Below are 26,513 nucleotides of genomic sequence, written 5' to 3' on the forward strand. Positions count from 1 at the left end.
CGAGAGAGTTGGGCTCAGCAGCTGAATGTCCACAACATGGCCACGATTCTTCAATACATTCGAGAACGCGCGCTGTGTGTATAGAAACACCGTTAACGCGATCGCAAATAAACACGGTGCGCGCTGAAAATATGGTAACCGTTGAAGTGTTTTATTAAAAAAATATAAAAATTGGTTCGTCTTAATTTGCAGGTAGTTAATATGAAAAAGTGTGGGTGTTAGTAATTCGTCTGTTGCCTAACAGGAAACAAGCAAAGTAAAAATACCACTTCTTAGGATTTTTTTTTCGAAAATATAATCACCGTACTTTCCTTAAATTCCACGTGTGTATGGTGAGAATTTAACACATAACACAACTTTAATGATAGATTAGACTGCAAACCTTCATTTACCATTTCAATCGCACCAAAAGAAACGTAGATCGGGGGTAGACAATAATTTCAAAAAACCTCTAATGTAAGATTTTCTGAAAATATAAAGTACCGTTCTGATTAAGAGGCATTTAAATGCGTTTTTGAGTAACTTTTGGGCACGCTCTAATATTTTGTTTACAGTTATAACAATTAAGCGTAATAACCGAGACCTTCAATTCAAAACTGTACTATAGGCATGCTTAAAGACACGTTAAAAATTTACACATAATTACCCCGCGACGTACTTAAAAAGTCGCGAAGGTAATTAGACGCCTCAAACATCAGTAGTGCGGTAAATACCCAATTATAAACATTGTAGTTTATGTGCCTGGTTACGTGAAGGGAGAAATTTTAAAACTATTCTTTCTTTGTACACTAAATGGATTTCTAGATTTCACAGCTTGAGAAAGTGGACTAAATGAATCACGTCAATTCTTAAATAAAACCAATTTACTTTGAGGTTTATTAACCACAACGACATTAAATATTGCAAGAGTATAACATTCATTAGAAATAAGAAATTTTGGAAAAAGAAACAAAACGTCTTTTGCCTTTTGGTTAACTGTGGAACAATGTGGGTATGCATCGTCAAATTTTCGCGGTTGATGCTCCTTTGGTCCTGGTTCATAAATGTAACGGTATGAACATAAAAGAAAATCGCTACGTAATATTATTCCCACGTGATTATGCTAAAATGTGCTTTTCATTTATTAAAGCTACCTATCTCTAGTTAAAATGTATTTCGATTTAATGGGTACGCTTACGCACCATTCCGAATTGTAGAACGAAAGATATTATTTACAATGAATTTATTCACCAATTTCGTGGCGGAAACAGCGAAATCATTGTTTTGATGCACTTCCTATTTTTATCATAGTGGTCAAATTTTTTCTAAGTAGATTATGACGTATTACCTACAATAGAAAATTCATTTCATAAAAACACGCGTATTTTCAGTTAGAAAACGCAACTTTACTAATAGATGAGGTATGAGATGAAGTAATTTACATAATATTGGTTGTATAACATCGCGCGGCACGAAATTTCCCTTCTAAATCAAAGTGTCCATTTCCTCAGCATAATTTAAACGGAGATGTGTATGATTATGTAATAAATGCTAATATAACTTGAAATTTTCAGAGTTAATTCAGGAATGAGACATAAGAAGTAATCCATTAAAATCCTATAAATAAATTTAACGCCCGAGTAAAAATATTAATCTTAAGCTGCTTTCCAATTCTTACTTTCAAGAGAAAAAATGTAATTTAACGGCTAATTAGTTTGAAAATTCATTACGTTTAATTGAGGAAGACAATAAAAAGATAAGTCTTTAATTTTAATTTAATTACGATAGCTTAGAAAATAGGGCAGTTATATGCTCACTTAATGCATGCTCTTTATTCTTCATCATCTTGTTACTAATCGAACCCGTTTCTTTTGGTGAATGGAATTTTTACTTTGCAATGGTATCAGTTCGTGTTTTTTTAGCTCTGCGAATGATGGTCGGCTAAATGTCAACGAAAATGTTGCAAAATTCGTACCACAATAAATACAGACCGAATTTTTACGAGAGTACGTGCTTGAGGTGCAATGAAACTGTGTATCAGGTGGATCGAGTGGGACCATTGAAAGACTTTTCGTTTTTTCATAGTGGATGTTTTAAGTGCGCGATTTGTGGGACCAAGTTGACTTTAAAAACCTATTACAATAATCAACATCGACAAGAGGACAAAGAGGTTTATTGCAATAGTCACGTGCCTAAAATAGGACCAGGCCATTTAGATGGATCTTCGGTTGTAATTAGATCGGCGCTAAATGTACCAAAATCGAGTAATTTTGTAAACGAACAAATTCGTGGACCTGGAAGGGGAGCATATGACGTTGAAGGTAAGTTTTATCTATATGACTTTCCATATGATTTCCATTAAGATTAAGATTTAAGATAGCCTCCTCTAAAATCATATGCTGTAAATATTCCAGATTTTAATATAAACGATTAACGTTATTAAAAGTATCTGTTGAAGAAGGGTTTGTACTGAGCCTAAAATACTATCGTTCGGATATCTGCGTAACTTATTTTTTTGTCAGACACAAAGTTGGAAGTCAATGATTTAGATGGAAGTGGTCCCAATTTCTGTGGAGAACGGAGATAGCAAATTTCACTGGGAATCTGATTTCGAAAAAAAAGTTTGGAAGCATAGGAGATTAGCGTCCGTTGTCCGACATGTGCAAAATGAAAAGCGTCTACTTTTCTAACGCCATTAAAGTTTCTTGGACATTTTGTAATGATGAAAAATAATATGAACAATTTTCTGCTCGGGTTACCGACTGAATACGATAGCGTACCTATACGCCTTCTACGCCTTACCGAAATCGAGGTATCAACCTGTAATAATTTAATCTATGATGCAAACATAGGTGGATAGTGTTACAATAAACAGGAAATCGATGTCGTTTTCATTAAGCTGGATTACGTACTACAACAAAAGGGATCGCGACCTTCTACTAACGAGATCAAAAAAGGAAAACGTTAAGCTGTCTTATTACTGACAGATCGATCTCAATTTCATTTGCGCTCGCTTGATGTAATTATTCATTTCGTGCCTAATTAATTATGCTTTCTGAAAATTGCCCATTCACTTTGTCTTTGTGTCTAAAGTGTGCCGTTAATTAGTAGTTCGGTAATTAAAAAATGATTCGGCATGATTTGGTTCATAAATACACTTTGCCTTTACCTTTAATGGAAACTAATAATGGCTCTTATAGTTTAATTATACTTTTAGGGTACCTTGATTGCTACTTTCTATGTAGGTATACGATCGACCTAAGTAGAGTATTGAGTTGCTATTCCTATTAGGATATTCAGGGCTCTTATCATGTTGTAACTTATTACTAGTTCCAGATCACCTACTAAACTAGAGCTTTCGTTATACAGAGAGATTCTTTTAAGAGGATACATACGTACAGTTTCCTTACGAATCTGTCAAATGGGCCACCTCTAACCAAGTAAATTTTGGTGAATTAAACACGGGCATATATATAAAACCTCGTACAAATCGTAGATATAAATAAAACTTGATTCAACACAACATCGAAAAATGAAAAACCTTCATCGCTGTTAGGTATGCAAATTGTCGATTTTCTCAAGTTGCCGGTTAGTGCTAAACGGTGGTGTCGAGGAAACTTATGGAGGTTAACAGTATTCTAATTGAAGGTATCAAAAAACTATTTCCTACCGAACCCACTACTTCTTTTCTCCCTTATCCTTACCCCTTACCGAGTGTCGGAGGAGGTACTCACAACGGGCGATTGGAACGTAGATTTTGATTGTGTGCTAGGCGGACTTGAAAGGTATATGTGTAAAGAACGTTAAACATCAATAGCTCCTTATTATAAGCCAATAATTGAGTAAGCTAAATATTTCGATTTAAAAAATTGCGTTTTGTCTGTACAAGAGTTGCATAATTTATACTTGTATTATTTTGTGTTTCAACTTGTAAAAACATCTGTGAGAGCTTTTGGTTGTAAGTTGTTTGTAAATATTGCAGCGTGACGGCGGATAAAAATGGAATGTTAAAGAAATTTCGACGAATGCGTCACGGTGCGTAGGTGTCCATTGATTAAACGACGAGTCACCAGAACCGTCATAACTTATTCTCGTAAAAGTTTACAGTTTATGGAAGTTTTTAAGCGAATTTTTAAATACCTACTATAAAAGTAGATCCATGACATGCTGCAATAGTAGTATTTGTTATAAATGCGTATACCTATATAGCAAATATTAAATTGCGGCGTTAAAACACGGATGTGTCGAATTGAATCCATCCGAAGACATTCGGAAATGTGATTTTGTTTCTGATAATACTTTTTTGTTCTCGAGTTTTTTAAAAATAAATTTAAATATATACCGTTTGTTTAAAATCCGCAAGAAATCCATTCTGTTGGGGTCATTTAATGAAATTGGGCAAGCAAAACGGTCGATCAACTGGAGTAGAAGAGAGCAAACACGCAGTGAAGATACAATGTTCACTAAAAATCGATTTCATGAAGCAAAATATATTTTATGAATTGATATAAAAGCGATAGTCGCTTTAGAAAATAAAGTACCTAATTAAAAGGACGTTCAGGGTAGTAATGCAACGGATGTGTTATAACGGAAGCAGAAGCGGAAACAGAAGACGTACCGTCCCGTTCGACCAATCAGAGTGCACAGTGCACCTTGCCATTGAAGGCGGAAGTGAAACAATGTGCAGAACTTCCGCACTTGCGGACCGGCAGCAGAGGACTACTGCATCACTAGTTCAAAGATGGAAAAGTGCAACACCAATTAAGTTAAACATATGGATAATTCCATTGTATTGTAGTGATCTTAGGCGTCCCCCCAGCCGCCACTGCAGTCTTGACTTCAATCTTGACTCAATCAATGAAATCAATCAATCTGTATTAGACGCCAGCTAGGCGAAAATGTTTACAATTTAACTTATAACAAAAACAACATCAAAATGGCATGGCTATACTCCAGTATCGACTAGCATTAATTAAACACGAAAAGTACAAGTGAAAATAGAAGCAGTGGATAAGTATTCATGTAAAAGTCGATCATCTCACACTCAGACCCGACAAGCTAAACCGAAGAGAAATTAATTTGAGAATCTCCCCTTTCTCGTATTGCTTACACACCGTCCGACAGCGGGCACGAGAGAGAGAACAACATACACAGCGAAGAATCGGAACCGAGATCGGAACAGTATGAGGTACTTCCTTCGCGGAAGAAACGATTAGTTGAATCGTACAGGGCAACAACACACTGATAATATACTCCCACATGAATAGATAAATGAATAATTAATAAAATAATATACATGCATAATCATCTGTACAGTATAGCAAACAAACGTGATTTAGGTATCTATAAAAAAATCTGGGAGCACGCCATGCTTCATTAAATAAATAAGATTCAATGTACAATGTAAATAATAACAAATTGTGAGTTGAAATTCAAAGATAGATTAGTACAAGAGAGAATAAAATGATTACTACCTGTAATTACGCTTTTCACTCTGTAGTGTGAATTATGTGATAGTTGTCTCCTTTGGTACCGGTACCAACACGTTTTGGGATAAAAAAAACTCCCTACACTGCTAAAAATGTACGAGCAATATTAATTCTGCTCGAGTCGAATCGACGCAATTTTTTATATAACGATCTTAAACACAACAATTTGATTTTACAACCGTGGATAAATATCCCAATTCAAAATCCGTAAATATTCACGTTGTAACGCTCAGCTTTACAAAAAGCTGTTCGGCAGGTAATATTCTCATTAGATGTCTTTGAAATAAATTAGCTAAATAAATGTGGGCACAAAACATCGTTAAATTCCTTCAATTGCTGATTCCGTTTCAAAAATGATCGAATTTAATTGTAGATAAGGCAATTACCCACTTTTAAAATAATGAAGTCACTTAGGTATCTACAAAAAAACCAATTACGATTGCCAATTATGTACTTTCATTGTATCAATTGAAGGTCAATTTTCAATAAGTTAACATTAAATTTGATTGCATTTTTCAATTATTTTAATTCAATTATCTGCGCTTCAATTCATTTCACACCTTACGAGGTGCTAACCGCCTAATCGTTACCATTTTAGTCGCGTTTTTTACGACAGACAGGGACTTCCGGCGGGAGAAAAATATACTACTCGGACCCCCACGGCGTATTATTCTTCATTTTATGGGGAAATCGCTTAAATAAACGCATCAAAAATGAACATAAAAACCTTCACACCTATATCACAGATTTTTGTTAATTGTTGTTTTTATTTTAGTTATTTACTTGATACTAGTGGCTAGTGTGGTCCAAGAAGAGGTCCAAATAAGAACCCTATCGAATTTGGAGTCACAGGTCACAAAAGTATTGTTAATTTAATGCTCCGATTTGATAACATTAGTTTAAAAATGTTTTAAAGCCCGTTTTACATGCTGAAAGTTATTTCATTTATTTATTTATTTATTTATTATCCCTCTCATGTACTGAGAGCCCTCAACAGGCTTGCGCCCAATTACAGAGTGACCCGCATAATGCTTTTTAGAAGTGCCTCTGCAGAAGGTCTTAAGTTGTTCTATGCGACTCCGGTACCTTACGAATTAGAGAAACTGCAGGAAAACCTAATTCGGAGTAGCCGGTAGAATGCTCGGAACTGGTCTAAGGTAATTTCCATCTCTGCCACAGATGAAAAATTCATGGCACTGATCTATGATATAAAAATAGTAAAAAGAACTTTTTGATATCTACTGTGTTTTATATCCATGATAAATTTCTGCAATCCATATACTATAGTTAAGATGGAACCTTCTTGTATATGTATGCGGTTTGTTAATATTCTGGTATGTTTTATATTGTTGATATGCTTCATATTGTTGACAAGTGTAAATACCTTCTAAGGCGTAATGCATAATTCAATCAAACAACTATTGATTTTGGCAAGATGACGGTTGATGCCGAGTTGAATTTAGTCTTTTATAATTTCTAATATATTACCCAGTTGGTTGATACTCATTTATCATCAATACTTTCCCCTTTTTGTGAATATTTTATCACGAATGATATTGAACTACAAATGTCTCAACTCTAAACAAAACTTTGAATGATAGGCATTTGAGAACAAATTTAAGTTGAACAAATTGTTTACTGTTTTTATGCGGTCCATTTAGATTTTATAGAATACATATTCTAGTATGGGTCTATTTTCCTCAAAAAAAGTTAATCTGAGGCTTGGTCCATCTAATCTAAAGATATCAATTACCATACCATCCCTATATAGGTATTACGAAAAAAGAAAAGGGCGATTTACATTATATAAAATGTGTATAAGCTAATGAAGTAAATACGAAATCGTGTAGTTAGAAACTAATTTAGCTATCTGCACCTATCATATAGAAAGTGGTTTTCCACACTTTGTGTACAAAATGTAACTTACCGGTTTTTTCGTGTTGCTAGAGCTAGACTGTTTGTGTACATACTAATAGCACTTTCTCCTTTATTAGGTACAGAAATTAAGCTTTAGTTTCCCCGTGTAACTCGCAGGAACATTATGTTAACCATATGTAAGAATGTAATTATTTTATTGTACGACAACAAACCCATGCTGTCTGTAATAGGTACCCTTTTCTAATAATGATATTATTTGTAGGTTTAAACATTCGGACGCACGTTAATGGCAATTCACATGCTTCTTCAGGACACGGGGATCGGAATAAACACACATACAGCCCCAATTCGTATCCTTTAAATAACCATTCGGATTCACCTGGTTACCAGTATGGGAGATTCGATGCTAGTGCCCTTCACATCGCACACGCGCTTAAACAAACCGAATTGCAAAAGGCTTACAGTAGGCCAAGAGAAAAACCCTTGGACTGCTACCTGGTGAGTGGGCAATTCTATTTTAATGTTAAGGTTAGATCTAGTGCAAATTGCATTGATTTGCGTGAGAAAATGCGTTCGATCGAATTCCCCCCATTAATAACAAATCTTGGTTGGGCAAAAGGTTATACATTTTTATTCTATTGCTTCATACACGATTAAAGAAAAATATGTATATCTTACATTCCTTACATACTTATATACGCATTACAAAATCGGAGACTTAAACGATCGATGACATAAGAAACCTCTATTACTGTTTTTCTCATCGCGAGTTAGCTAATCCGCGAATTATAATTATTTTATTGTTTATTAATTCTCACAGTGTTTTACGATAATAACGGGGATGTTAATTTACTTCCGTATTAGCACAATGCATGTAATTGCACTGTAGAGCGCCCGAGCGTAATTAGAATTGCATTTGTTTTAGTTATTCCTGCTAACTGTAAGCAGCAGATGATTACCCCTCACTTATTTAGTCATAGTTACTTTTGATTAATTTCAACGCATAATCATCTCGATTTATATATCCGTTACCTGTTTATAATACGGTAACAGTTAAACGTGCTATGGGAAATTGAACGATACATCGGCACAAACAATTAGGTGACCGTTTAAAATTTATATTTCCTAATTTTTGTAGAATCGAGAATAATAAGAAGTAAGGCAGTACGCTCATTAACTTTAATGAAGATTTTTATTACGTGCTATTTAAGAAACAATGTAGTTTTTTCTCATTGCTTATGTACAACGATGGATGTGTATAATTTAGTTGCAGTGGACCAAATCGAGTTTGCTATTATCTTTTTCAAAGGCAAAAAAAACGTGTCTCAACGTAGTTTAGAATTTTAATTTAGATTTTCATTGAAAATGCAGAAAGAAACCAGAAGTCTTCGTAAATGCTAAAAACGTACTTACTTCCTTTATTTCTGCTCTGGTAGTTATCTATGGGTACTTCAACTTCTTACTCCGTGCGTTCAATTTGATTAAATGCGTATTGTTATAACATTGCTTTATAACTGTAATTATATAATTACGAATAGTAATCAGCTTAATCTGCATTTGCATATATGTGAAGGTTAACGCTCATTGTATTATTGAAATACATTCACAGATAGGAACCAACGTTAAAGGTTATTCTAGTTTTTTGGTAATGAAACTTTTTACTTTCTGTCCTTTCACAACTGCCATTATTAATGAACTTTGAAGTAGATCCTATAGTAACAAGTTACCAGACTTTTTTGATTGATAACGATGCGATTATTACCTATATATATTAGGTTTATATACAATATACCAGCATGCTCACATTTCTCAAAATATCTTGCCGCAATTCTTTTTTATCATTGGAAAAATTGTCTTCCTCATTGTTTTGAGAGTTTACGACAAACGATGCTACATATCAATATTTGGGGTATAGATCTATAGATGAAAAAATATCAACTAAACAACGTAATTCTTTCATCCGCGAGACGAGACTATATTCTTAATCGACTAATTAATGTAAGTAAATTAAACAACATTTCTGAAAAAATGTTAGAGAGGTGCAGGTGGAGAAGCTTGGAAGTAATAATATACGCTCATAACCTGGCTCATACAATGTATCAAGCTTTCTAAAAAACAATGGTTGATGGAGAAATCAAGCATTTTGACGTATTCCCAAAAAATGAATCAAACCCACACTTCCGTGGGCCATGCCAGCTAACTCCAAATAGCAGAGTGGTAGAAAAAAGTTTTTCGATGATAGTTGCACATCTATAGTAGTGACATAAGGTCAGATACTGAGCAGCAGCGTGATTCAGCTGCGTAATTGTTACTGTTGGTACTGTTAGTCCAGGGAATAGAGGGTTTTAATTTGCAAAATGAGAAGTAGTTCCAATTTCTTTTGCTTGTCATAGACAGTCATCTGGTGGTTAAGAATCTAAATTTTCGACCTTCCACCCCTTGTGCTTCCCCCGTACCACCCCCAAAACCCTTGAAATTTGGTTGGTTTCTTAGTTTTTCAATCATATCTTTTTATAGGACATAGGTTCACTTTACAAAAAATGATCAAAGTCCTCGTGTGAGATCGAAGGGACTTCAGCGCATTTTTGTGTGGCAGATCAGTGTTTTATTAGCCAATATTGACTCCACAATCAATAAGATCTTGCCGAAAGCTACCATGTTCACTTTGTCGGTACCATTTTCTCACTTACCGTGCACTCGCAATTCGCGTTTGAAGTTTTGACTCCACCATCATTAAAATCCTTTGGGGGTTACCATATTCCCTTTGTCGACACCCACTTTTGATCACCCGCAACAATTCGGATTTGAAGTTTCGACTCCACCATCAGTACGATCTCGTCGGAGGTTACTACATTCCCTTTGTCGATACACAGTTCCGACGTCCCGTTCATTCGTAATTCACATTTTGGTAGATTTCGCTAAAATCCCGGCATAAAATCGTATTCCACTTTTGGGTACTTCACATAGCTCGACCTTCTATTAGTGACACGAGAAAGAGAGACCGCGATTCGCGCTGTAAGAAACTTTTGGGCGCCCAAAGTCGACTACCCCTCGAAGCGCGCCGCGCAAAAGGTGGTTTATTTCGCCCCTAGGAAAAAAAAACAAAATTCCGCCACGCAGGAGTTGTGCGCGTTGACAAGATCTTCTCGACGACACCAATTTGAAAACAATCGGAGAAAAACTGTAGAAGAAGATAGATAAAAACTGAAAAATCTCCAGGTTAGTATAATACGCTCGGGGATGGCGTCCAGATGTCGTCGACTCCAAATCTTGTAGCCCCACCCTAACGTTCTTAATTACACGGCCCCGATAGTTACATGTACACTCCTTGTCTTTTTACAAGCGTTTTTCTACGGGCGCGCATTTACTGCCAGCCAGCCAGCCAGCCAGCCGACCAGCCAGCCAGCCAAAGTGAAATTAAAAGCTACTTTTTACAAAAAAATTTTTTGCAAAAATGCGCTAAAAAATATTGTTATTAGAAATTGTAGATCACAGAATTCGACACAACTTTGACATAAATTACTTTTTTGTGAAATGTTTATTAAAAAAGATATAGAGCTTCAAAGTTTGCTTATATATTTATATTTTTAAGAATTCTGAAATTTCTATGTAGATGTTTTAACCAAATTTTATACTTTATCTCTATAATTAAAAATTTTATGAGAAAATATCTTGAACTTATTGTGGTATAAATCCCGCGACCCTGCACCCTTACCAAAGCGGATGCATAATAATTCAACTTTGAACCCTTGCTAGTGGGGATATTTGAATCACTGTGAGATTGTAGCGCTTTCTAATATACGTGTGTTGTTTGTTTCACTTCACTTCAGTTCAGCTTCCCCAACAATATTTTTTTGTAAAGTGAAAAAGTGAACCTATAAAAAGATATGATTGAAAAACCAAAAAACCACCCAAATTTCTTTGGTTTTAGGGGTGGTGCAGGGGAAGCACAAGGGGTGGGAGGTCGAAAACTTGGATTCTTAACCACCAGATATTCCTCCATGACATGCAACTAAAATTGGACCTACTTCTCGTTTTGCACGAAATGGTCCATTTATCGATGTTTACCTACTTGCTAGATGATTAATGGGGAGGGGACATAAACATTTAAACATCGCTTGGCATACATTCAAAATCCTCCTCAAAACCTACGCTATATAATGCAAGAACAAGTCCTTACAGAAATTATCCTAAATATTGTCTTTTCTGAAACATTTTTGAGATAGTCACAATTACATTTTGACATCGCCAGAAGATGTGTCATTTAGACCATCTTTCCGCCCTTTGAGAGAACCCTCCTCCGACACTCTGTTCTGCAGATAACAAACTGACACTTCGTTTTCAAGATATTCGTTTCGACTTCACAAATAGATATGTCTCGTCCAGACGATTCATAAACAATGGGTATATTTCTTAGCCATTAATTAGAATACCCTGAAAGATATAATTTCTCCCCCCCCCCCCCTCGTCAAACGCAAACAATAGCACATTTGTTTTTATAGTTCTTAAAAAAGTGCGCTAGAAATAACAATTTGTTTGATTTCATCGAGTTTACGAGCGAGTTTACTTACCTAGAAAGTCTTACTTCATTTTACGACCTTTAGGGTTGATCGTAGGGTGCTGCCCATTATAGATAGATCTTGAATGAAAAAATTACAGAAAGATGTTTGAACACAAATTACTGAACGAGAAGTGCCTTCTTAGTGCATTTCCCAACTCTGTTGGAAGGCGCTATTTTGACCACTTTCTCTGTCCGTCGGTCTGACGCCTTAACTACTGCAACAGTTTTCAAGATATTTAGTTCGTTCTTTTTGCATTTGATAGCTTGTAGCTGTGACACCTCAACCCAGAAAAATCTTGTCGATTAATGTGCACATGCGCAGGCTGGGGCAGTAAATGCTATTGCTCCCAAATTTTATTTAAATGTACTACATCAATGCCTAAGAGGCTATTATGTCATCGCGTTGTGTAATTAATTGGAAACTTCTCGGGAATGTTCCGTCATTATAATGTTGGCCTTGGTAATCCTAAATATGATGAAAATGCATTTAGCTCTTTTTTGTGCATTTTTCGTTTTTTCGCCTTTGACAAATGCATTTTGCGAATGTAACGGGTAAATAGGCAAAAAAAATTTGAATGGCCGACGAGATTAAAACAAACATTATTTTCAAATAAACCAAGGTCTCATAATGCTTTGTTTAGTTTCAAAATTTCAGGTTTTCGACGATATTTGGTATCTGAAAATCTTTTAAAGTGAAATGACGAATTCAAACTTAAAATTGTATTTTCAAGAAAGGATTTTGGGTCGACTTCTTTGGTGTTGAAAAACACACAGATACGAAATTTGTTATCCCAACCATCTATAACCACTATCCCATACATAGGGATATGAAGTGGCATTTAATTTTTTTTTAAAATATCAATTATTTAAATCTTCTGGGATTATTCTGGGTACTATAATGGTCAGTGGCAGCATAGGTAAGAATAGTCTTACACTATTGTGGCAGTTATAATGATAAAGCAAACTTTCTGTAAATACGAATATCATACACTCTATAAGGCGTTTAAAAATGATAGGAGTTTCAACCGTCCTCGCTTTCTCCTATATGTACCTAATATGATCCTAGATGAACATACTTCTTTAATATAAAATACATTTTTTTGTTTTTTTCTATTTATTGCTGGTATTTCAAGATCTATCTTCCTTACCCGTGTTAAATTTGATGAGAAAAAAAGTACTTTTAGGGATCGTGAAAAGTGCGTACAAGACAATTCCGCAATTTCCCGCTGGATGATGAAAGTAAATCCTGCGATTTTAAGAGCTTTTACGTGAATAATACCATCCTTACAAAGTTCATTTGGTTTCGGAGTTAAATATGGATGATCCTGATCGAAAGGAAGACCTCTGCGAATTGATCTGGTGGACAGAATGAATGCAGATTTGCAGTTCATAAACAAAATTACTGTTTCCATGCGGCGATTTTTCATTGAAATGGAATAATTAACAAACAGAACTGTCGATACTGGAGCAGAGAAAATTCTCATTAGATGTGTGAAGCTCACACGTAGTACCTACTCCAAAAAGTGAACGTTTGAGCATACAAGTTATTGACTCTTGCTTTTTTAGAGCACAGTTAATGGTGCAGTGTATATAAATTGCAATTGCAACTGTTTAGTGCCACAAATGGAATAGATATATCAATTTAGTACCACCAAAACCTAGGTTTTCCAAAGGAAGGCGTAGAACGATTAAATGGTTTGCTAGATCCTCAGATTTGACTCCTCTTGATTAGTTTTTGTGGGGTTTTTTGAAATCAAAAGTAATACACCAGACAATATTGCAGATTTACAAGTTAGGATAATGGAAGAGATTAACAACATAACCCTTGAGATCGTGCTAAATGTTATTCCAAAATCGCTTTGGTTATTGTCGAGAAGTAATGGCGGTCAGTTTGAGCAAAGTAATGGTCAAATAAAAAACGCATAAAGTATACACACATTGCATTAAATGTGAAAACAATAACATTTTTGTATAGAGAATGAAGAGAACTTTCAAACGATAGTCACTCGAAGAGGGTTTAGTTAACAATAACCGAAATAATGAATTTATTCCACCTGGCTTTTTCACACCTGGACGATCAGTATATTGCACATTATATGTTGGTGGCGCATCTTACACAGGCCGATATTATTATAATTATAAAATAGATCGGCCCCCCTTGCTTAAAAGAACAACAAATTTACCTGGTGTACACTATAGGCTGGTATGGCTGCATATGCAAATTTTTGATTATTTTATTACTCATTATCACTTAGCACTTGTTGCCATTATATAATATCAAATCGTTGCTATTACTTCATTTCATAAGGAAACATTACACTAATACTTTTATAGGTTAACGATTACGTTTTGAATTTTAGATTTGATAATATGCAAAGCAGCAATTTCCCATTGATGCAGACGATTAAGTAACAACACACCTGTAGTATTAGTACACATGGTTTACATTTCTTTGATTGCCTGTATTTTAATTGATGAATGTCGGGAAATTTTCACATACCGAAAATACTTTACTGATTTCATTTTTGTGTCGCAATAATCCTGTATTAGTATTTTAATGGGCCAAAAACTAGGTTTTACGAAACGGAAATACTTTCCATTAATGGTCTTGTGTTAACCTTTCTGTTTAATGTGAGCATTATATAACAATGCGAGAAAATCGTAGATTATGGAAACGTGCGGATCAAAGAAATAATTAGTCTGATCTGACGTAAATTTGTATTAATCCGGCGCCAGATCCTTAATTAAAAAGAAACAATAACAAGAGATGTGGGTGAATTCCTGCAACCTTTGAAACCTACGATTGGAATACAAAATTACCTCGCCTTTCAATATTTGAACGATCACAGTTAGTTCAGATAGTTCTTGACTTTTTTATTTCATACACACATTAGGTAGGTATACCCACATACATTCCACATGGGATGGTTTAATAATAATCATATTGACCTGGAATGGAAATGACCGCTATTTTTGACGTCATGAATTACCGAATACTTTTTCTTCTTAATTCATGCTTATACAGAATGGCCAATTTAGACGGTTTCTCTTTTCCTTTCTTCTTGTTTGAATCATACAACGGATCATTTGAAAGTTTAGCACACGAAAACCGTTTACCTTTTATGGAGAAACATAGAAAATTGCCTCACTTCATTTAGGAATCTTAGGAATTTCCTGTCGTTTTAATTAAAAACTATTATTAATTAAACTTATTTTAAATCGTCCCACCTCTTAAAATGATAATTGATTGCAGGATCGAGATGAGCAACGACGACTGGAAATGAAACATCGAAAAGAAGAAGATGATTTGTATAGGAAATTTGCACGACAAAGGGAAGAAGAGGAGAAAAGGATTAGGGAAGAATTTAGAGTATGTATAAATCAAACTTGTACGAAACGGCGGTGGAGAGCTTTAATTATTCTTATACGTGATGTCATTGAATTAACATTTACGAGGTAATACCTAACAAACAATCAGACTTGTTGCACGAGTGGCCTTGGCCTTAATCTTGCTAAATATTTTTTGGAGTAGAAATAAAAGCCCGCGTCTAATTAGATCAAAGAACCGTTTTATTACTGTATGCGCATAACAATAATAGGCATAATTACATTTGAAGCATGTAGTGCGAACGTTTTCTCTTGTGAAACTCATTGTCCATTTCAACATGTAGCTTTACCTAATAAAGGATCATTTTATTAGGATGAATGGGAGAAAGAATTGGAGAGACTTACTAATAGATTCGAAAGGGAATTACAGATGAAAAGGAAAAGGGACGAACAAAATGTGTTAACACTTCGTCATCAACAGGAGAAAGAAGATTTAGAAAAAAATATGACCCTTCGCAGGGACAAGAAAAAAGAGTCATTATCGAAGAAAATGCTTGAGCATGAAAGGTAAGTAAGTACGTAATTAGCTGGCGCACTTTTTTATGGCAATTAAACAGGTAAATAGGAACTGGAAAAAGATCTAACATTGAAGTCACTATTAAAGTATTACGTAATGAAGTCGATCTAACTATATCACGAACTTGTGATGTAGAAATGCGTGGGAGGAATTTTATTAATATTCCTTTATAAGTTCTTTACTTTAAATTGGTTCCATTTACATCCAACTTCATTCGTATGCTAGACGTCAACCCCTAAACTTAAGAGTTCCGGTGAAGATATCTTCAAACACATTTTGGTTGTAGGTTACAACATGAATATAAATCAGGTCTAAATTGTTGGTAAACATGTTAGGTGGATACCTACAGTCGTCAGCGATTTCATTATTTTACTACTTTTGGTCAATTAGCTTCAGAATGACAAACTCGGAAAATTGTGATTAATGCACGAACAACGTGCAATCTATACCTTTGAAGTAAGGACATTATAGCATGAGATTTAGTTATTGAAATGAAACTCAGAACGTGGCCAGGGAAATACTTTCAAACCATGTGTAAAAAGTTTAGGGATGTTTAGGTATAGTTTTGGCATTATCAATAGACCAAAAAGGCTTCAGTAGGTACGTGGAAACTATGGTTAAGTTTTTGAATGGGTAAATTAAATAGTTATTGCTCAAGGCCGATGCTGTGCCAACTTCGCCGTTATTGTTGCCTAATTCATTGTACTATTATTATGCATGAAGCCATTGCTCTCTACAAACGATTTATTGTAGAAAACAATTTCATTTATTAGCGGAGGGATTTGGAATTTTCTATTTCTTGATTCCTTAACAGAAACTCTGTAGGAACAGGCGAATTTGAGTACAACACTGGTGTTTAATTCCCATAGGCAACAGCTCTGGTTAATACAATCGTTCAGAAAGTATACTACCCCTAAATCGTTTTCTTTTGCTCGGTGATTTCCCACAACTAATTAACATGTTTATCGTGTTAGTTATTTTCATATAATGTAAGATTTTATGCTGATGAAACCTTATTATAATATTTTATATCTTTCTTATGTATTTATGCACCTACTAACTTTTTGGACAATCGTCACCGTTCACTCTTGATCTTAAACGATGCGATAGTCAATTTTTACAAATTACAAGAAAATAAATAAAAACCACCATTTCAAAAATATAGCTTGCAAACCTGACTTGTCATTAATTAAGATTTCTTTCGACAAATTACATCAAAAGTACCCACGTTATTGTTGTATAGACAATTTGAAGAATAGGAGCGCAGAGCAAATATAAAGAATTGCAAATCACTGGTATAAATAACACGATATAAAGAATCGCATATGATTTTCAGGAGGGAATTTTTCAATGTAATTTAATCCGTAGATTGCAATTGACATTAACAATACATAGTGACAAAAGGATAATAACAACTGGGTTATTCAAAACATACGGCTTCATTACATCAAATAGTTCTAGAGATATTCGAATTCAAATTCGCACACATGCATATAGGAAAAAACTTTAATCTTCACTTTGCGAGTAGAGACCTATTACTTTCACTTTGTGAGTACCGACTTCCAACACTCGGTTCTCAAGATATTCGCATATGAAGGTTTGACCCTATTTCATAAAGATTTCTCCACAAATAGGATAATCACCGCGCAGTAGATCGTTTGTGCACCGTTTAAACGTAATTAAATCAGTTCGCATTCAGAAACACGTATCTTTCGTCCTTTTCAAAATATCTGATACGGGTCAGCATAGGAAAACGAATACGTTCCCATAAATTAATTCTTATGCAATTGTCTATTCTGTGAGTCAATTATAAAAAGTTTTATGTTTTTCCTATCCTGCGGCATTTGCTGTAGGAGCTGGCGGAGCAACCCCTCTAGGTCAAAAATTGTAAGCTCCTACATAAACCAGTTGCAATTGACATGGAAGTGATTCTGGAGGTCTGATCGCAGAGGATCAAATGAAACCAAAATGTAATAAATTCTCAAACGAACTGTTCATTTTTTTGTGAAAAACTGTTGCATTTTTGACTGACTCACTATAGCCTGCCGTTAATAATGACTGACCTTAACCGCTACAGCTGAAGGGTAGGAAAATTAAAACAACTTTTTCTGCAAATAATGATCGTAGGAGTTTACACACCTGTGTGAATTTGGCCCCCCGATTTTGGGAAGCACGATGAGACCTTTCATTAGAATACCATGAATGACAGAACGTAAAACGTGTGCCCCCCCCTCCCGTTTTCAAAGTCTTACATGGCACCACTATAATGGCATGTGAATGGAAAATCTGAGACCAATAGGTTATTGCATTTAAAAGTTATGAACGTTTTACTTTCCAAAAGAGCATCTCAGGAAATAATTCATGGGAGAACCCCCTTTTAAGACATCGAAATTTAATGTTCAATTTGAGATGAGATTTGTTTAAAAAATAAATAAAACGTTAATCAAACACAATTTTCCGAGCTCTGTCTACCTCTACCTAGCTACCATCAAACAAAAAATGAGAACAATTACCGCAAACAAGCATCGAGCGACAAAGGGTGCACGAAACTGGTAAATTACATTTAAGTAGGTACACGCTGTTTACACGTAATTGTAACTGGAAACAGCAGACTTAATGCATCTTAATTTTACGCTGCGTTACCTAAATAGGGTATGTTACTTAAAAGTATTATGCGGAAAGAAGTTGATGGGTATGAAACATCGTAGGTTGGCTCTCACCTTGACCCTAATAATTAACGGATGATCACGGCAACCACAGATATAGATCAAACTTGATAGCGATTGTGTACATTTACTTTGGCCATGTTCAGACATGGATCGAGTTCTAACCAAAGATTTTACATTCTGCATGATAGAAGAGTTGGTATTTACGTACCAGACAGACGTAAAAGTAAACAATTTAAAATTGTTCAAAATTGCAGGGCGGCGACGGCGGCGCTGGTTGAAAAACAAAGTCACGAGATGTTGGAACTAATCAACGAGAAACGAAGCGAATATATGATGGCCGAATCATTGTATGTTGATGCTGGAGAAGACGGTGGGTATGTCGAAGATTTGCCGCCATATCCAAGCCTTGCACCTATACCGGCACCCCCAGCTCTTAGTAAATTTCAAATTTATAGTGATCCAGCCGAGTTTGCACATGTCGATCAAATTGCTATATCCGTAAGTCTGTTTTCTCATGATTCTGTTACTAATTATTTCTTACACTTATTGCATATCAGAGTGTGAGTGAGGTAACATGCTTGAAAAGATTACTTGCTCAAATATTAATTAGCGTTTTTATATTAATAGGTTGCCCAAGAAGATCAAAAAAGCTTTACGGATTTAGTTCGCCAACTGGTGGGACGATGCGGCTCTGATATTGAGAAGGCTCGGTAAATATCAATTAGCCAAAGTTGATCGTTAAATCACAAACTATTTTTAGCACAATATTTAGATGGATAACGGTAAAGAATTTAAACACAATGACTTTCGATGAAAATTTACGGGGAGACACACCAATGGGTTTACTAAGGGGCATTAAGCACGGAACAGAAAGTTATCATGTGTTATTCAAAAGACTCTGCAGGTTTGTCTCCAAACCATTTGAAACCTCTAGATTAACATTGGTTTTCAGTTATGCAGGTTTGCATTGTGTAGTAATTAAGGGCTATTCTAAGTCAGCAGGTTACCAGCCGGGAGTGAAATTTGAGGATAATCGGTTTAGAAACTCCTGGAATGCAGTTTACGTTGCGGGTGCGTGGAGGTTCGTTCAATGCAACTGGGGTGCGAGACACCTGGTGAACGCCAAAGAGGTACCAAAAGCGGGAAACAAAGCAAAATCGGACAGTTTACGGTTAGTACCCGAATCACGAGAAATTTAACTAGGGAAGGTTGTGTTTAGGTACGAATATGACGACCATTACTTTTTAACCGATCCAAAGGAGTTTATTTACGAATTTTTCCCGCTCCAATCGGATTGGCAGTTATTAAAACATCCAATAACGCTGCAGGAATTCGAAGAACTACCGTTTGTAAGATCCCTGTTCTTCCGCTACGGATTATACTTTTCAGATCCTAATACAAAAGCAGTTATGTTCACTGATTCTACAGGTTAATCACTATGGAATTAGTCTAATTGGGATCGTAAAGATAAATTATTTGTAGGTGCTGCCACAGTGAAGATTGCAATGCCCGCCCATATGCAGGGTAGTTTGATTTTCCATTATAATCTTAAATTTTATGACAGCGATGGAGATAGTTTCGATGGCGTCTCATTAAAGAGATTTGTTATGCAGGTACGTTTCAAAATTAAGAACAACTGCCTGAAATATAGTGGTACTACATATTATGTCTAGCATGCGCAGCGCATATTTTCAGAACGCATAAGCGCAAATACCTGTTTACATGCATTTACTGTTTACAGGGTACGTAAAAAGTTCCGGAACGGTCAATTATCTCAGTTATCGGTTTCTCCAATTTGGTATATGTGCATACTGTAAAGAACAAATGATTTATTGTCTATAATGTCACTTTTCCCTTTATAGTGGCACATCCTGTATATATTTTTCATTTTTTCTGCTGAAAGACGCAGACAAAATTAAAATATCACTCGCTAAGATCAAAGCATAAACAACTCCAAAAATTACACCTGTATCTTTAGACGCTTTTATGAGAAGATTAGGTCATTGCCAAATTGTAAACGGTGAACATTTTGAGTGTTTGCTACAAAGGTTACTTTTTTAAAGCCTATTTTATCGTAGTTTTTTTTAATTCCGTGCCATTTCCGTACAACCGGAAGTAACATAAAAAGTGGCATTAAGTATAGTCAATAAATTATTTTTACAGTATAACGGTGACATAGGTTTGATGGATCGTTAAAAAAATTGATTATTCCTTCTGTTTCCGAAATCTCCCAATGTACCGATTAAGTAGTGTTTATGAATTATCGACTAAATGGCTTGTATTAGGCTCGCCAGAAGAGAATGCCGGTCACAGATCACTTGATGCCGGTCTAGAATCGTATGGTTGAATCTTTAATATGACAACGCAAAAGGGTAACGCGTAGGCGTTGTAGCGATGTACTTGATCAAACGAATGACTGTAAATGCCAATATAACATCCAATATTTCCTATATAAAATTTTGTTTGCATTTTAAGAATGTTAAATCTATAATAACATACCCATAGCAGCTCGCGCCATATGGCTCCGTGCCCTAACAGCGCGTGTCTCTTTGCTCCGCGCTCATTCGTTCCTACGCCTAAATGGTTTTCTTCTTTTGTATACATTTTATTAAGAAAATAATTAATAATCTTAATTTAATAAATAACTCGTTTATTGAAAATCATTTGAAAAAGATGGAAATAGGTAAAATGATGTCTACCAGTTTCCATACATTTCAACTACCTCTGATCAAAGAGTATACAAGTTATATACTCTTTGTTTGATACAATTGTTTAACTTTTATATAGCTATTTCTTGATCAAGATATTTACCTATACCAAATTGATTTTCCCACTTACTGTATGTCTGTACCAAAAGTAGGTACGACACTATTTAGGTGGGTTTATCACGCTTAATATAGACTCCTGAACTAAGTCATAAGCCCATGAGATTTTTACAAGTTGATGAAAGACACGTAAACGTCACACAACGTCTCTATACATATATTATTTAATGTTGCTCAAATGTGGACCAGCTAATATGATTAGTACCAGTGCTACTTCACTTGTTCACATACTTTTCAAGTTATTAGCTGTTCTTTAACTGTGAAATTTAATGTTTCAGTCTGTTGCGGGAAATTTGGTCGCATTTCGAGTACACGCACCTTGCAGCGGAGCATTCCTTCTCGACATCTTTGCCAACGCAGTTACACCAAAAGAATATCTAACAGGAGAGCCGATGAAATTCAAAAGTGTGTGCAAATTTAAAATATGCTGCGAAGATTTACAAACTGTAATGGTTCCCCTACCGGATTGCGCCAGTGGTGAATGGGGTCCAACGAAAGCTACAAGATTGTTTGGTTTAGTACCAATTACACATCAGGTAATTCACCACGACTCAAATGGTAAAAGTAAACTGAACATTTTCAGGATGCGTTAATATTTGCCGGACGCGAACTAGAAACTCAATTCAGAATGTCAAGACAGTTGACCGATTTTATGGCAACGTTGCACAAAAATGGAGTGGAGGAGAAGAGGCTTTCGAAATACGTATCACATTCCATAATCGACGACATAGTTACATTTAATATTAGTTTCCCGGAGGAAGGACAGTACGGTTTGGATATTTACACGAGAGAGATGGCTTCCTTAAATGATAGTACAGGCGAAAAACACTTACTGACACACTGTTGCAAATATCTAATTAATTCCTCTAAACGAAATTAGATTGGTCTTACCAAAGTATAAAAATGGTGCTTTACAGAGCTTGTTAAATAATTGAGATATTTTTTATTCCTTATAACAGAAAAATTGCCTCATATAAAGTGTAACGTACTGTGATTGCTTTTTATTACAAATTAAACTATTTACAAATTCTAATATAGGCAATTTAATTTTTCTTAAAATGTGGAACTAAATTTTATTTTTTCTGTGCAATACCGTAATTGCTCAGTATGTCTACGATAATATCAGTATTCAAATAACATACTGTGTAGTTACGCCTAAATATGGTACCCCACTTGTTATTTCTTAACAGTTAAGTTTATGTAAATTAATACCTTATTGTCTTTATCAAAACGGCTTAAGATGCTTTGTTTTGTAACATACAACTTTTTATCTTGTCAATAAATACACTATTTATTAAATAGATTTATTTATATAAAAGCATATACTAATCTTGCACATAATAAGTCATTTTCGTGTATAATCTAAAAATAAGGCACTCTTTCATTCGTAGTATTTGCTACTAGTCTTGTCTAATAATGAGTGAGATCTGCTTAATTCCACTCCATCGATCAGAGATGTCAACATACCTTCAACTTCTGTTACAGCATTTTTCAATTGCCCATTGTCACTACCCCCTAAAGCTTCTAAAATTTTGAAAGAGATTACAGCATAGCAAGAAGAAAAAAATACCCACCATCTAACATGAAGTTGTTAGCTAAAATTTGCTGCAATTTTGCCAAAACTTCGTCTAAATCGTTGTGCATTTCTCGAATGGGAGACTTCTGACTGCCGTCACTGTCAATGCTGTCACTACTCTCTCCGAAGATATTAGATGCTGATTGGCGACCTATAACAGGTGAAAAAGGCTATTATAACGGTACTGAAAAGGGAATTAAATTCGCACAACTAAAAAAAGGGGATGAAAGCCCAGACCAAACAGTCTTTAACAATATTCTTTTTTATTGCCTTTTTCAAATAGAAATTTTATCTGATCTACCTCCTATCCAGGTGCTAATGTCGTTAACATTATACGAAGGCATAGAATTCGTAGTTGTTATAAACTCTTTCGTTTTAGAGTGATCTCCTATGATTGTGTTTTGACCCCAATTGTTGTCACTACATTCGTGCTCTTGCGCTATGGGACTCAACATATCCAAACCAATTCCTCTTTGTTCAGTTCTCAAGTTGGAAATTAAAGGTGTCGACTCCATTCTTCGTAAGGTGGGTCGGCTATCAATGGTTGTAGGTTGAGCAGTTCTCAGGTAGTCCTGCAGAGAGAGTGAAACGTCAAATCCGTAAAATAAAGAAAACATTACTTTAAGTGTTTTCAATTTCTGAATTTGGGTTTCAACGCGTATCCGATGATCGTCTAAATATTTTTTGATTTGTTGATTATCACTGCCATAAACCACCATTTGGTGCAATTCCCTGCATAAAACTTAGTCATAACAGATTAAATCAGTTGCGCACTTACTTATTTTGCAGCTCCAGCTGCCGAATAACCAGCTGAAGTTGGTTTTCCGGTGAATGCACAGAGTCACTATCGCTGGAACTATCAGTCTCATTATCTATTGAAATAAACTTCTCCTTGTTGTGACTAAAAAATTACACTGATTATTGCAATACTATCTAATAAACTGTTCACCTTAAAACTCGCGCTTCAACCAAGTTAGAAACGAAAGACGGAGCGTTTAGTTTAATCGAGCAACGTAGTAGTCGACTAATTTTTTTAATCAACAAATGCGTAAAGTCTCGTGAACTGCCCTAAAACACATAAAGAAATGTAGCTGTTGTGCAAAGTACTTAAACCAACCTCTGTGCAATATTCCTTTACCGGATGTGATAGTTTGTGAGAGTTGCTGGTTTTTGCAGACAAGAAGCACTGTTGACACTGTGTGTAATTGGAGCATTTTATGCATCGATAACGTAAGCCTAACAATGGGGATGCTTTACACACAGAGCATTTAGTAACATGCACAACTGTAAAATAAATGGGTAACATTATAATAACGTGCTGGGGTGTCTAGAACATTTAAATGAAATTGTATTCCGTTCTTAAAATTTTACACTGTTTGGGAGATATATGCGCTAATTAAGTGTAACCACAGCGTAAAATAGTAAGAGGTCCATGAAATGCTGCTTAAATAGTGAAGCACTATCGTGGTCAACAAAATGCATAAAGAGATGGAAATAAGTCCATGGCTGATTATAATTGAAACCAAATTCATTCGTTTATTTTCTCACATAGTCACCATCGACATGGCCATGGAATTATTGCCATAAGAAATACATTGTAAACTTCGAGGCAAAAAGGCAGGGGTGATTCCCAAATGAAATACTAAGTGTTCAGTATCACTAGTTTTGTAATTTTTTTCTCTATCGAGTGACGTAAAAATCCAATATGGCGTCCATTTGAAATAAGAAAGTCAATATCTCGAAAACCGAAATTTTTAAAAATTTCTTCCTACATCATCGAATTTATCCCATCGAATTTTGCAACTTTTATTTGAACTTTTGATTGTTTTGTTCCCCTCTAACGCCCAATTTTTTTTATTTTTCCAGCCTGCTTATATAATAGATGTTACGAAATATAAATAAGCAGTAAGAACTAGGTTGAGATTTAAATAAATTAAATAAGATTTTGTTCAAAAACTGTTGTTAAGTTTTTTGTCGTTTAAATAAATTAATTTAAAGCTTAAATTACACACATCGATTTTGCTTCATCAGTTTTAAGGACTTGTCAATTTGATCTTAAAATTGATAATTTAATTCTGGTGACCCTCCCCTTAAGAATGCAGTAAAACCTTCAACTTTAAGAAAAAGTCAATTTAAGATTGAAATTTCAAAATATGCTAGGTACCTTAATATAGACACCTGTGCTCGAATTATAAACTGAGGCTAAGGGTTAAAATTAGTTGACTGTTTATACATTAACAATAAATGTGATAATTGTTATTAATAAAATACCAAAAATTGACACATTACCATGTTCAGCAGCTTGCATTCTGTGCAACGTCGGTATCCATGCAAGTAACTGTGGATTACTCTCTAACCAACTAATAAAAGTACTTTGGTTAATACCCACAAGACCTGGTGACTTAAGATAACAATTCATTACACAATTAGGCACATCTATAGTAAGTTCTTACATTACTGAAGCAACTATCAATCGCAACAGTCAATAAATGATGTCCAAAATTGACATCTTCATGTAAATACGCTGCAAGTGTGGCAAACTTTGTTAAAATCCACTGCAACTTCAGTCTTGTAACACAATTATTATGATCGGCACATAATTCAAATATAAAATTATACAGATCCGATATATTGCACTTGCTTAGGACGGATAAAACAATTTTCGTCGACAATACCTGGATATTATCGCGTCGATCTCTAAAAAGACAGTTAATGTTTCTCCCAACACTTAGCTGGAGTACCTGTCATAAATGTTATATAATAAATTCATCATTAATTCCGTAGCATGATCAATGTCTGTGTTAATATTAGCCTGCTTATTTGCAGCAAAGAAAATATCAGAAAGCACAGCTTCCAAGTCGTAACTTTCCAAGTGCAAAGTTCCTTCAGTTACACCCAATTTGTGCCGCTCAAACACGCCCGCTATTGTAGAAAGACATACTTCCTCCACTAGAAATAAAAATGTAAACGACACTCTCGTAAAGTAAGCCTTACTGAATAATAATCGACGAAGGGCTCGGAACTTTGCAGCAACCCTATACGCAGAGTACTTAATGTAATTACAGTCATGCAAGTGCTGAATTATTTCAGCAAACTTCGGATGATCCCATTGTTTAACATTAGTTAATTCGCTAAAAAAAATTGTTAGCTGAAAGACTCTGGTGGAAAAATTACTTAATATAGTAAGGAAATCCATTTTCGTTTTCTAACTTTTTCCACGATTTTGCCGAAAACATTGCAAATTAAATCAATCTCTTCTCATTCAAGACAGGTATATAGTGCAACAGGTGGTTATGAAATTTGTTTTTCAGTTGAGTTGAGGACTGATGGAAGGCAATCACAAAAAAGGATGTACTTTCACTAATAAAAAGTGTTATTATTGATCAGACTTGAACTGGTTGGAGGAGAAGCTAATTTAAGAACTGTAGCACTTGCTTCCAATGCACTTGCCCAGTTAACGACTTTTTCAGATTTGAGTTGCTAGACAGGTGGTTGCCATGGGAACTTTTGTTTGACGTTGACAGTTAGGTGCCAGAGTAAAAACAACAGAAGAGACTATCTGCATACTTTGATTCTAGTTTTTTTTAAGTTACTTGTTTTGATGGTGTTAGAAAGCATAGGGGCTGATAACA

The 26,513-nt window shown here is 35.1% G+C and overlaps 2 protein-coding genes across 7 annotated transcripts; one reads left to right on the forward strand and one right to left on the reverse strand.

Annotated features, from left to right (window-relative positions):
- Positions 1–22,604, forward strand: LOC116178763 (hillarin-like). 6 transcript variants are annotated; one of them, XM_031498366.1, is made up of 14 exons: positions 1–134; positions 193–332; positions 1,902–2,300; positions 7,609–7,844; positions 15,161–15,277; positions 15,608–15,801; positions 18,735–18,978; positions 19,108–19,190; positions 19,241–19,384; positions 19,433–19,651; positions 19,700–19,908; positions 19,948–20,093; positions 21,584–21,841; positions 21,889–22,604. In XM_031498366.1, the coding sequence occupies exons 3-14, from the start codon at positions 1,925–1,927 to the stop codon at positions 22,183–22,185; spliced, it is 2,523 nt and encodes an 840-aa protein (XP_031354226.1). In that variant the 5' UTR covers positions 1–134; positions 193–332; positions 1,902–1,924; the 3' UTR covers positions 22,186–22,604. The 6 variants fall into 6 exon arrangements, with proteins under 6 accessions (XP_031354226.1, XP_031354244.1, XP_031354252.1 ...); XM_031498384.1 differs by having other exon boundaries at positions 193–256; XM_031498392.1 differs by lacking the exon at positions 193–332 and having other exon boundaries at positions 2–134.
- On the reverse strand, positions 22,596–26,403 carry LOC116178794 (dystrophin-like). Its single transcript, XM_031498413.1, has 12 exons — positions 26,056–26,403; positions 25,876–26,012; positions 25,623–25,830; positions 25,335–25,578; positions 25,171–25,282; positions 23,999–24,165; positions 23,831–23,949; positions 23,660–23,782; positions 23,502–23,613; positions 23,183–23,453; positions 22,880–23,032; positions 22,596–22,829 (listed from the first exon to the last, which is right to left on the reverse strand). The coding sequence occupies exons 1-12, from the start codon at positions 26,115–26,117 to the stop codon at positions 22,687–22,689; spliced, it is 1,851 nt and encodes a 616-aa protein (XP_031354273.1). The 5' UTR covers positions 26,118–26,403; the 3' UTR covers positions 22,596–22,686.
- Between the last annotated feature and the right edge of the window lie 110 nt (positions 26,404–26,513).

Source organism: Photinus pyralis, unplaced genomic scaffold (assembly GCF_008802855.1).
Source record: "Photinus pyralis isolate 1611_PpyrPB1 unplaced genomic scaffold, Ppyr1.3 Ppyr1.4_LG1, whole genome shotgun sequence".
Lineage (NCBI taxonomy): Eukaryota > Metazoa > Arthropoda > Insecta > Coleoptera > Lampyridae > Photinus > Photinus pyralis.

Excerpts from the sequence above, each read along its gene's own strand:
- LOC116178763 (XM_031498366.1), top strand. The coding sequence starts at position 1,925 with ATGTCAACGAAAATGTTGCAAAATTCGTACCACAATAAATACAGACCG. Across the intron at positions 15,278-15,607 it reads GGATTAGGGAAGAATTTAGA|GATGAATGGGAGAAAGAATT; the intron begins GTATGTATAAAT and ends TCATTTTATTAG. Across the intron at positions 19,191-19,240 it reads TCTGATATTGAGAAGGCTCG|CACAATATTTAGATGGATAA; the intron begins GTAAATATCAAT and ends AACTATTTTTAG.
- LOC116178794 (XM_031498413.1), bottom strand. The coding sequence starts at position 26,117 with ATGTTTTCGGCAAAATCGTGGAAAAAGTTAGAAAACGAAAATGGATTT. Across the intron at positions 23,783-23,830 it reads GTTGAAGCGCGAGTTTTAAG|TCACAACAAGGAGAAGTTTA; the intron begins GTGAACAGTTTA and ends GTAATTTTTTAG. Across the intron at positions 23,033-23,182 it reads CATTAGCACCTGGATAGGAG|GTCGCCAATCAGCATCTAAT; the intron begins GTAGATCAGATA and ends CACCTGTTATAG.